The sequence below is a fragment of the Amblyraja radiata genome, chromosome 8 (genome assembly GCF_010909765.2).
Source record: "Amblyraja radiata isolate CabotCenter1 chromosome 8, sAmbRad1.1.pri, whole genome shotgun sequence".
In the NCBI taxonomy this organism is placed as follows: Eukaryota; Metazoa; Chordata; class Chondrichthyes; order Rajiformes; family Rajidae; genus Amblyraja; species Amblyraja radiata.
In genome coordinates, this window is record NC_045963.1 from 57,290,327 (window position 1) to 57,303,543 (window position 13,217).

Here is a 13,217-nt window from a genome sequence, read left to right on the forward strand (position 1 = left end):
ACTGCCTCAACTACCACCTCTGGCAACTCATTTCATATATTCACTACCCTCTGAGTGAAAACGTTGCCCCTTAGGCTCTTACTAAATTTTGCACCATCACCTTCAACCAAGGTAACAAGGTGACATAGCAGTAAAGCTACTGCCTTACAGCGCCAGAGACCCAGGTTTGATCCTGACTACGGGTGTTGTTTGTATGGAGTTTGTAGGTTCTCCCTTTGACCCGTGTAGGTTTTCTCCGAGATCTTCAGTTTCTTTCATCACTCCAAAGACGCAAAGGTTTGTAGGTTAACTGGTTTGGTATGAATGTAAAATTGTCCCCAGTGTGTGTAGGATAGAGTTAACGTGCGGGGATCCCTGGTCGGTGCGACCCGGTGGTCCAAAGGGCCTGTTTACGCGCTATGTCTGTAAACAAAACTAAACTATGGTTCTTGATAGAATCCGTGGGAGGGAGGGGTGGTGGTAGAGGATAAAAAAAGGATTATTGAAAACTGGTATAAATGGTTGGTGTGCACTCAGTGGACTGAAGGTCCTGTTTACATTTTGTATGTCTGAGACTGCATCTTGTTGTTAGGTGTTTGAGATGGGTGAGTGTTTGTTGGGGCCGGTGCATTTGTTTTGCTGCCGGGCGATGCAGGTGCTTTGTGGGGGCATGCATGTATTTGTTGGGGCCTGTGTGTGTTTGGTGTGGTGTGCATGGAAGTACTTGGTTGGGGTTTGTATGTGGTATTGGTTGCATGCGCGCGCTGGGTGTTCAGTATTGTGGACAAACACTGCTCTAGTAACCCACCCTCTCTCTTGCGTCCCACAGATGCGCCCTGTGCCACACCTCTGGTGTGCGGCATGGGCCGTTCAGTGGAGCTGGACAAGGATGACTACCAGCGAGTGGTCTGCAACAACGAGCACTGTCCCTTCGGCAACTGGATGCACCTACAGTGCTTCTACGAGTGGGAGAGCAGCATCCTGGTGCAGTTCAATTGCATCGGCCGAGCTCGCAGCTGGAATGAGAAGCAGTGCCGGCAGAACATGTGGAACAAGAAGGGTTATGACCTGGCCTTCCGCTTTTGCTCCTGCCGCTGCGGCCAGGGCCACCTGAGGAAGGACGTGGACTGGTACCAGGTGCGCAGGAGGCAGGATGACAAGAAGAAGAAGGCGGGCGTGCCCAAGGCGGGAGAGCTGGCGTCTGACGACGGCAAGAAGTGCAAGCTCAACCGACCGGCCAAGCCGCACGAGGGGCAGAGACGGCACTCGGTGGACCGGCAGAATTCTCAGGAGAAAGGCCCGGCCAACGGGAGCCACCGCTCGCCCTGCGGCTCCCCGCCCCACCAGTCCCCGCCCTCGGCCGGCCAACCCTACCTACCGTTCTCCGCAGGCGGCCCCCGGGTGGCACGCCATCTGGGCGAGTTCCTCAAGACGGCACTGCAGGCCGAGGCCTGCCGCAAGCTGCTGCCCGGCGTCTCCCGCTTTGGACAGGGTGAGCCAACGTTGCTGCCTCCTCAGCCGCCGTCCGGGCGGCTGGAGCCCTCGGTGCAGTTTCTCCGGCGGCTGGACCTGTCCGAGCTGCTGGCCCATGTGCCCAAGCACAAGGTGAACACCTACCATGTGCGGATGGAGGATGACGCGCAGGCCGGCCAAGGCGAGGAGCTGAGGAAGTTCATCCTGGAGGCGCTGAGCGCCAGCCAGAGGAACGTGGTCAACTGCGCCCTCTGCCACAAGGCACTGCCCGTCTTCGAACTCTTCCCGCTGGTGGACGGCACCCTGTTTCTCAGCCCCTCCCGGCACGATGAGATCGAATATGACGTCCCCTGTCACCTCCAAGGTAGGTCACATTCATATAGCAATGTTACAAAATTTTGAGATTTTAAAAATCAAGCCTGCAATTTATCCCATCAGATAAAGCATAAAAAGAAGTTTAATTTGACACCTAATTCACTTTCATATCTTCAGTATTAAAAAAGTTATGGCCATTTTCACACTCAGAAATTAGCATCTTATTCCCTATTGATTTTCCATTGACTTAACACAAAAGCCCATAAATCTAAAGCCCATAACTTTATTAAAAATTAAGAGAACTGAAATAAATTTTCAGTTATTATAGACTGAAGCATTCTGAAACAAATATTAAACAATCTTACTTGGATGACCAGATTAAGGGCAAACTGGATAGGTCAAACCTATTACTCCTCATTCACCTCTAAACCTCTAAAGCAAGAGGCACGGCCATTATAATTCGGAAGGGTATACCTTTTAAATTAAAGAAATCCATATCTGATAAAGAGGGAAGATACGTTATAGTCACGGGAGAAATTTACAATACACCATTAACTATGAAAAATATTTACGCGCCTAATTTTGATAACCCACAATTTTTTAAGAAAATAATAGATTTAATCGCAGAGCATAATTATCAAAATATAATAATGGGAGATTTTAACTGTGTTATAGATCCATACTTAGATAAATCAATAAAGGTAGGGAAGCATCTTGTTAAAACTAAGACCTGTGAATTTTTAAATACTTATATAAAAAATAACAACATAGCTGATGTTTGGAAAATAGCAAATCCAAGTGGTAGGGAATATTCATTTTACTCATCAGTTCATAAAACTTATTCACGAATTGACTATTTCTTATTGGACACAAAATTAATCCCGTATACGAATAAATCATAATAGTATTATTTCTGATCATTCACCATTGACTTTTATACTTAAAATTGAGGGAATGCCGGGTATAAAACCTTTTTGGAGATTCAACGCACACATATTAAATAACCCGCAGGGCTATGAGTATATAAAAGAACAAACAATTTTTTTTCGAAATAAATGACACGCCGGGTATTTCTGCACCGCTATTATGGGAAACCTTCAAGGCATATATTCGCGGCGTCATAATCTCTTACCAAAGTTTTCAAAATAAGGAAAATAAAAGAGAACTTCAGCGGATAGAACAGGAAATAAAATTACTAGAACTGGACAATGCAACTGACCCAACCATAGATAAACATAATAAGATAACTTTATTGAAATATAAAATTAATAGAATACTATCAGCAAGAGTAATAAGATTATTCCAAATTACAAAACAAGCACACTTCGAATTTGGGGATAAGCCACATAAATTACTTGCGAGGCAACTGAAGCAACAAGAAAAGGAAAAAACTATCACTAAAATTAAATCGGATAAGGGTGAGTTTCTAACACTGCCAAAGGATATTAATAAGAGGTTTGCCCAATTTTATCATAATTTATATACATCTAAAATAAATACAGATGTTAGTAAAATTACAAATTTTTTAGATAATTGTAATCTCCCAAAATTGGATAGTTTAGAACAAGAGCAATTAGGAGCACGGATTACTAGTGAAGAAATAAAACAAATAATAAACTCACTGAAAAATGGGAAGACCCCAGGACCAGATGGTTTTAGTAATGAATTTTATAAAATATTTCAGGAGTCAATTGTACCAAGATTATTCAATTTATACATGCAGGCTTATACCGAAAATAAACTACCAGAAACCCTAGCAGAAGCAACAATAACGCTTATACCAAAAAAAGATAAAGATTTAGATGAACCGGGTTCTTATAGAGCTATTTCACTTCTAAATACAGATCAGAACATTTTAGCAAAGATTCTAGCTAGAAGACTAAATAATTATATTAACAATTTAATAAATACTGATCAAACGGGATTTATACCCAAAAGACAATCATTTAATAATTTGAGAAGGCTTTACAATATAATGTACTCTCATAATGAGGACAATGAAGATATTTCAGTTGTTACGCTGGATGCAGAGAAGGCATTTGATCAGGTAGAATGGCAGTATTTATACAAGGTACTCCAAAAATTTAATACGGGAGAGAATTTTATTAGATAGGTTAAACTACTTTACGATAGACCTACGGCAAGAATATTAACTAACAATATGCTATCTCCAACATTTTACTTATCAAGGGGTAATAGGCAAGGTTGTGCCTTATCACCATTGCTATTTGCCCTTATGATAGAACCGCTGGCCGAAAGGATTAGAAATCACCCGAATATTCACGGATATAACACTAAGGACTCAAATAATAAAATTTCATTATACGCTGATGAAATATATTATTTTATATATTACTAATACACAAACGAGTATACCCACATTATTAACATTAATTGAGGAATTCGGCTCTTTTCCAGGATATAGAATAAATTGTAATAAAAGCGAAATTATGTCCTTAAAACCACAGGATTCGAGACACTTACTAAAATTCCCCTTCAAAATTGCAACAGAAAAATTCAAGCATCTGGGTATTCAAATTACGAGAAGACACAAATCATTATTTAGTGCCAATTTTATGCCACTATTAAATAAACTGAATGATATGATTAAATTTTGGAAAACGCTCCCGCTCTCATTGATAGGTAGAATTAACGCTATAAAAATGACTTTCTTACCACAATTAATATATTTGTTTCAAGCCATCCCAATATATATTCCAAAATACTTTTTCAAAAAACTAGATTCTACTATCACTAATTTTATATGGGATTACAGAGCACACAGAATTCAACGAAAGCATTTGTGTAAACCTAAAGAAGTTGGGGGTTTATCATTACCTAACTTTATGTATTACTACTGGGCAGTGCATATTAAGAACATAATGTACTGGTTGGATAGTTCCACTCAGCAGTTGGAGTGGATAAGAATGGAGAAAGAGGAGTGCTATCCGCACGATATAGGAACGATCTTGCTCTCACCGATAAAATTGAATAGTATAATATATAAGAAGAACCCAATTATTCACAATACAATAAGAATTTGGAAACAAATAAAAGTATCCTTGAAATTAAATAATCTATCAGTACTAACCCCACTAGTGAACAATCCCGCATTCAAACCATCTCTCATCGACAAAACATATCAACAATGGGATAGACTGGGGATTAGGAAAGTAGGAGATATGTATGAATTGGGCAAACTGTTATCATTTCAACATTTAAAATTAAAATTTAAACTGAAGGATAATCAATATTTTAAATATATACTGATATGTGACTTTATGAAGAAATATATACATAGATTTCAAACTATATTTTTAGACCCTTTAGAAGAAGCAATGAATATTAAGGCTGATTCACAAAAACTAATATCATACTTTTATAATAATCTATTAAATAGAGAATTACCCTCAACAGAAGCACTAAGAGAAGATTGGGAACATGAACTAATGATAAAGATCTCGAAGGATAGATGGGAAAAGTATCTGATGAACACACATAATTGTTTTATTAATGCAAGACATAATTTAATTCAATTCAAATTATTACATAGACTATATTATTCAAAAACGAGGTTGAATAAATTTTATCCAAATGTCTCTCCCAGATGCGATAAATGTTTGTTTCAAAACGCTAATATAACACATTCATTTGTAGGATGTACAAAGTTGAATACATTTTGGAGCGATATATTTGATATATTTACAAAGCTTTTTAAATCCACAATAGAACCTAAAACGGAATGGATTATATTTGGAATAATAGTAGAAGATATCAATTTAAATAAAGACCAAAACGTTTTTTTTAATTATGGGTTAATAATTGGAAAGAAATTGATACTTAAATTTTGGAAAAATACAACCATACCAAATGTTAAAATGTGGATTAGGAATATGATGGACATAGCACGCCTTGAAGAAATGAGACTCCGACTAATAGATAAATATGAAGTTGGTCTCCTTTCATCTACTTTTTGGAATCATGTGATGCAGCGGTACCGTAAAGATTGCTGATTTCAGTTCATGCCGCGGATAGATCTACATCTCCGAATAAAGATTTGAAAATTTCTCTTTTAAGGGGCCTTCTCTCCTATTTCTACTTTCTACTTTTTCTTTTTTTTTATATATACACACTTCACGTTTTTCTATTCTCTACCATCTATTTTTCCTCTTTTTCCCCTTTCTATTGTTTTCTTTTTCTTGTCTTGCTTACTTCCTTCTCAAAACATAAAAGTAGAGGTTGTACATAGAATGGATTACGGTATGACATAGTTGGCACCTAAAATTAGGTTCCACTGTACTGTTTTGTACTGTATTAACTTCTAATAAAATAAACAAAACCAAAAAAGATAAAGCATAAAAAGAAGTTTAATTTGACACCTAATTCACTTTCATATCTTCAGTATTAAAAAAGTTATGGCCATTTTCACACTCGGAAATTAGCATCTTGTTCCCTATTGATTTTCCATTGACTTAACACAAAAGCTGTGATCGAGGACAGTCTAAAGCCCATAACTTTATTAAAAATTAAGAGACCTGAAAGAAATTTTCAGTTATTATAGACTGAAGCATTCTGAAACAAATATTAAACAATCTTACTTGGATGACCTGAAATTAAAGCATATAATTAGTTAGTTACCCAATTGTAGCTAATTCCAAAATTCAATTACTAGATCTAAACATCTATCCATTTCTTAAGGAAAGATTAACATTTTTAAATAGCCTAAGTGTCCAAAGAACATTCAGACAAGAATTCACAATAAAACATGATTTTTAAATCTCATTGACATTAATTTATAAGCCAAATGGAAGGAATTTAGTGTTCAATTGCTGTAAATTAATGGCCATTTAAATCGGCTTTCGAGTGGGATCGTGTGGAACGCGATGGTTTGGAACGTTCCCATTGCGGTGAATTTGTACCCCATATGCCCAGAAAAATACTGCAGGATTTAATGGGCCCCCAAATCAGCTACTCGCAACATAAAATTTTGTATAAAGGGATCTTAAGAAGCGCTTTTTAATGTAAAAATAAACAGCTTACCTTGCGTTGTCCCCTACATGAGATCCGTCCCGTTGGCGGCGGTCGCGGGTTTAGAGGATGATTTTTAACCTACTATAACAATTAAATAAACCAATATAGTTTAAAAATAGCTGCAGCGAACTAATGTCGCAGCGATTTTTCGTCAGCAACTAAGTAGGCTGAACAACCTCGATTTGAATAGCTGAGAGAAAATCGCGTTTTAAACCCGCCCCCCTCTCAAAGGCGCCAAAATCGCGCACACGGGCAGCGACAGACCTGCAGCGACGCTGACGGTAAGTTTTGCAACATACCTAATTCATACAGGCTGAACCCGGGGAAATTGAAGTAGCGTAGGCACACATTGGTATTGGTTTATTATGGTTGTGTACCAAGATATAGTGAAAATATTTGTATTGCACCCATCCTGACAAGTCATACCAAACAGGAGTGCAGCAGTAATTTTAATTTAATATATTGTCACGTGTACCGAGGTACAGTGAAAAGCTTTTGTTGCGTGCTAACCAGTCTCTGTGTCTGTCTAGTTCTCAATTGGGAGTGAAGCATAATCTTCCGCTAATTGCTACTTGGTCTCTCTGTACAATGGATATACACTTAGAATCTCCCTGCTTTCCCTACTTAAAATTAATTTATTTTCTCTCTTTCCCAGTTCTGATAAAGAGTTTCCAATCTGAAAGATTAATCCTGTTTCTTTTTCCGCATGTTGCCTGACTTGCTGAGTATTTCCAGCAGCCTGCTTTAAGAGGGAACACCAGTTGATTTTAAGTTGCAGAGAGGATGGGAGGAAAGGTTTGCACAAAGGGAATATCTTTGATAGAATGAGGTTAGAGAGTTGTAGGGATAAACTGCTGATGTTATCCGGTTGAAAAATTACTTACACCAAATACAGAGATAACCTACACCAGTACAGCACAGGAAGAGACCCTTTGTCCCATCATGTCTGTGCTGACCGTGATGCCATTCTAACTAATCCCATCTGCCTGCACATGGTAGTATCCCTCTATTCCCTGCCTATGTACAACATTGCCTTGTATACGCCCCTATTATATCTGCTTCTGTCACCTTCGTTAACAACATGTTACAGGCATCTAGCACTCTGTGTCCAAACAAACTTGCCTGGCACATCTTCCTTTACCTTAAACTCTTCACCTTCACCTTTCCTCTAACCTGAAACACATAAGGTTATAATCCTCACGACCTTATCTTTTGCTCCTGCATTCCAGCGATGTTGATTAATTTGCCACTGTAAATTGCCCCTAGTGTGTAGCTGAGTGTTGGAATCTGGGTTGAGGAGCGGAATGGGGAGAATAAAATGGGACTAGGGTACGGTAATGGGTGGGTAATAGTTGGTACCTATCGCTGGTTCGTAAGTGTAGTGTCCATGACACTAGGATAATTGAAGATTTGCCACTTCTTCGGCTGAGATTCTGCTGCTCATTTAAACACATTTAGTCATTGTGAGAGGATTGTAGTGGTGAATGGACGAGCAGAAATTCTCTGAGAATGGCGGACTAAGGCTTGAGAAGGTGGTGATGGGTGGACAGAAATAGCGGGTTTAGTGCACAGCTACAGCAAGGAAACAAACTCACCGAGTCTGCACCAACTAGCAATCCCCGCACATTAACATTATTTTAAACACATTAGGAACAATTTACAATTTTACCAAGCCAATTAACCTACAAAACCGTGGAGCATACAAATTCCATACCAACAGCACCCATAGTCAGGATTGAACCTGGGTCTCTTGTGCTGTAAAGGCAGCTACTCTACTGCTGCGCCACTGTGCCGCTTTCTCGAGGCTCTCGAGACAAAAGACATGGGATTGATTGCAAGGTCTCTGAATGGGAAGAAGTGGGTTTGTACGGGTGTCAGGGGTTATGGGGAGAAGGCAGGAGAATGGGGTTAGGAGGGAGACATAGATCAGCCATGATTGAATGGCGGAACAGACTTAATGGGCTGTATGGCATAATTCTGCTCCTGTCACATGACTTTATGATGGGACTTTGGGCATTATGAGGATGGAACTTGTGAGAGCAGAGGTGAAGAGCTCATGTTCTGAGGTCACAGTGATATTGTCTTGGACTGAACGATCTCCAGACATGAACTGTTTGCAAATCCATGACTACACTGCGGGTTTATAAATGAATTCTGCCTATTTTCCTGGTGAAGATCAGCTTGGCTGTCTGTCATGGGGGATTAATTTAATGAATATTTCTCATCCATTTTATTGTGGAGAAAATCGAGGCAGCTAAATACAAATGACCAAAGATGAGATAATGACAGTTTTAAAGTACATTAAGGTGGATCAATCCCCAGTGTCGGACTAGATGCATTCTCGGACCTTGTGGGAAGATAAGGAAGAAATTGCAGTGGCCCTTATCTTTAGCTACTGAAAACTGAAATATTGATTGATTGATTGATTGATACTTTATTATCATGTGGCATGTCTGTAGATTGGTTACTTCACTTACTAACCAATGGAGTGCTTTATTATTAGAATCTCCGCCTACTACACTGTTCATATTATCGCAACCCAACTCGTGCTGTCAGTCTACGCTGATACTCAGCTGAAGCAACATGCTGTAGTGTGTTATAAGTGCCTTTCAATAAATACTGTTGTACCATGTTCGTGAGTATGACTGGGTCATTTGACAATGTTGCAGTGAAATTCATTGTTTTTGTAAGCTGAGGAATGGCAAAGCAGGGAAGGACAGTGGAAAGTAGGGTCCTGGGAGCTATTGTAGAACTATTGTAGAACAGAGCAACCTAGGAGTACAAATATATTGTTCTTAGAAAGTGGCATCGCAGGTAAACGGGGTGGTGAAGAAGACATTTGGCACAGTAGAATTCATCAATCAGGGCACCGACTGCAGAATGCACTTGCACAAGATGCTGATGAGGCCGCACTTAATATAATGTGTACAGTTTTAGTCACCCTGCTCTTGGAAAGAAGTCCTTAACCTAGAAAGAATGCACAGAAGATTTATAAGAAAGGGCCTGAGATTTGGGGAGAGGTTCGGCAGATTAGGACTTTGTTCCTTGGATTGGTCTAACATCGGTAGTGGGGAAACTGCTAGAGTCAGTTATTAAAGATGGGATAGCAGCACATTTGGAAAGTGGTGAAATCATTGGACAAAGTCAGCATGGATTTACGAAAGGTAAATCATGTCTGACGAATCTTATAAATTTTTCGAGGATGTAACTAGTAGCGTGGATAGGGGAGAACCAGTGGATGTGGTGTATCTAGACTTCCAGAAGGCTTTCGACAAGGTCCCACATAAGAGATTAGTATACAAACTTAAAGCACACGGCATTGGGGGTTCAGTATTGATGTGGATAGAGAACTGGCTGGCAAACAGGAAGCAAAGAGTAGGAGTAAACGGGTCCTTTTCACAATGGCGGGCAGTGACTAGTGGGGTACCGCAAGGCTCAGTGCTGGGACCCCAGCTATTTACAATATATATTAATGATCTGGATGAGGGAATTGAAGGCAATATCTCCAAGTTTGCGGATGACACTAAGCTGGGGGGCAGTGTTAGCTGTGAGGAGGATGCTAGGTGACTGCAAGGTGACTTGGATAGGCTGGGTGAGTGGGCAAATGTTTGGCAGATGCAGTATAATGTGGATAAATGTGAGGTTATCCATTTTGGTGGCAAAAACAGGAAAGCAGACTATTATCTAAATGGTGGCCGATTAGGAAAAGGGGAGATGCAGCGAGACCTGGGTGTCATGGTACACCAGTCATTGAAAGTAGGCATGCAGGTGTAGCAGGCAGTGAAGAAAGCGAATGGTATGTTAGCTTTCATAGCAAAAGGATTTGAGTATAGGAGCAGGGAGGTTCTACTGCAGTTGTACAGGGTCTTGGTGAGACCACACCTGGAGTATTGCATACAGTTTTGGTCTCCAAATCTGAGGAAGGACATTATTGCCATAGAGGGAGTGCAGAGAAGGTTCACCAGACTGATTCCTGGGATGTCAGGACTGTCTTATGAAGAAACACTGGATAGACTTGGTTTATACTCTCTAGAATTTAGGAGATTGAGAGGGGATCTTATAGAAATTTACAAAATTCTTAAGGGGTTGGACAGGCTAGATGCAGGAAGATTGTTCCCGATGTTGGGGAAGTCCAGGACAAGGGGTCACAGCTTAAGGATAAGGGGGAAATCCTTTAAAACCGAGATGAGAAAAAGTTTTTTCACACAGAGTGGTGAATCTCTGGAACTCTCTGCCACAGAGGGTAGTTGAGGCCAGTTCATTGGCTATATTTAAGAGGGAGTTAGATGTGGCCCTTGTGGCTAAGGGGATCAGAGGGTATGGAGAGAAGGCAGGTACGGGATACTGAGTTGGATGATCAGCCATGATCATATTGAATGGCGGTGCAGGCTCGAAGGGCCGAATGGCCTACTCCTGCACCTAATTTTTATGTTTCTATTGTAGGAGGTTGGGTATGGAGGGGACGAGGGTGTTCTTCTAGAGGTGCATACAGTTATGAGGGTCATAGATAGGTGAATGCATACAGTCTTTACCCCAAGGAATCAAAACCCAGAGGGTAGATGTTTAAGATGAAAGGAGAAAGATTTAAAAGGAACCCAAGGGGCAGTTTTCTACACTGAGGGCGAGCTGCCAGAGGGTACAATAACATAACAAATAAAATAACATAATATTTGGACAGCTACATGGATGCAGTAGGTTTAGAGGGATATGGGTCAAATGTGGGTAAATAAACCCGGCTTAGATGGGTGTCTATGTCGGCATTGATGAGTTGGATGAAGAGCCTATTTCCATGCTGAACTATTCTCTAACTGAACTTACGAAGGAAGCCTTGGTCCAAAGACAGAGGTGTCTTCGAGAGTGGGGGCTAGAGGTAGAAACCTTGCATTTGTAAACATAGAAACATTAAAAACAGGTGCAGGAGTAGGCTTTCGAGCCAGCACCACCATTCAATATGATCATGACTGATCATCCAAAATCAGTACTCCTTTCTCCCCATATTTCTTGATTCCGTTAGCCCTATGAGCTTCTTCTTGCGTATGGCGTGCACAGCCTAAAGTTGTGGGACAACTTGTTCTATTTGATCTTATTTGATTGTGCATGCCGGGTTGATTGCATTCGTTGAAACAGGGCGGACCACGTGAAGGTTGCAATCTCCCACCCTGCCCTATGAGCTATATCTAACTCACTCTTGAATACATCCAATTCATAGTCCCATTCATCTGTGTCAAAGTCCAATTCATAATTCTAGACTACCCCATAGTGCTGTAGACACGTTTGGTCACTGCTACAATGTGGAATGAGGGTAGTTAATTTGCTTACAGCGAGCTCTCAGAAACAATGGGAAGATTGTGATCAGATTTGTATGATTGGTTGAAAGTTGGATATTGGCTAGTGGACCAGGAATTGTCCTATTCTTCTTCACAATAGTGCCACAGGCTCTTTTACATGCTTCTGAGGGACTAGACTGATATTTTGGTGTAATGTTGAATTGTAAAGACTGCAGCACTGAGGGAGAAGAAACTCTCCAGTGCAGACGTAGAGTCAGCCAACCTTGTGGACCTGTCTGAAGAGGGCTTTGTATCACTAAACTGCTTTGTGCATAGCAACCTGAGCCCTTTAGCAGTGGAAAATATTGTCCAAAAAAATCTTGGGACATGCACTCTGATCTCACTATTTTAAGCCATAATTTTTAGTTCTTCAAAATAAATTACATAAATATTTAGAATGGAAATTGTTATGTGATCTTTCATGTTTTGTGTGGTTGTGGGCTTGTCCATGAAAGCTGGGATCTGTAGTGTGTCTCTGAATGTTTGTTGGCTGCTCTTGTAGAAGTAACACTTGCGTTGTGGCCAAAATTTACCAGCTGGTTGGGTCTACCTTGTGTAAGAGTCATGTTCCCCAGCTTATAATGTACTTACTGCAAATACTATTGCGATGGTTAGACCTGACCCACATTTTGTTGTTTCAGGAAGGCTCATGCACCTCTATGCCATTTGTGTGGATTGCCTAGAAGGAGTGCACAAGATAATTTGCATCAAATGCAAGTCGCGTTGGGAAGGGGGCTGGCACCAGCTGGGAACCATGTACACTTATGATATTCTGGCTGCGTCTCCTTGCTGTCAGGTGAGTGCTGCACTTGTATTCATTTCTGCCCCTCCAAACAGCAATCAGTCTGAAGATGGATCCAGACCCGAAACGTCACCTATCTATGTTCTCTAGAGATGCTGCCTATCCTGCTGAGTTACACCAGCTCTTTGTTTCCTTGCCTGTTTAAAGTTGGTTTGCCAAAGGGATAGTGATGTGGGTGTGAGTGAGGGTGTTTCCTTGGCTGTTATTGTTATTGGCTATATTGTGGACAAGTGTTCGTGGTGCTTCAAAGTACACATAGTAGATCGTAGCCCGTTCAGACAGATGAGTCA

The 13,217-nt window shown here is 40.6% G+C and overlaps 1 protein-coding gene across 1 annotated transcript in view; it reads left to right on the forward strand.

Annotated features, from left to right (window-relative positions):
- heca (hdc homolog, cell cycle regulator) overlaps window positions 1-13,217 on the forward strand; it is a 31,829-nt gene that overhangs the window by 14,927 nt on the left and 3,685 nt on the right. Inside the window, exons 2-3 of the mRNA XM_033025999.1 lie at window positions 809-1,816; window positions 12,767-12,921. Of these exons, the coding sequence (XP_032881890.1) occupies window positions 809-1,816; window positions 12,767-12,921 (1,163 nt within the window). The remainder of the gene's footprint in view (window positions 1-808; window positions 1,817-12,766; window positions 12,922-13,217) is intronic.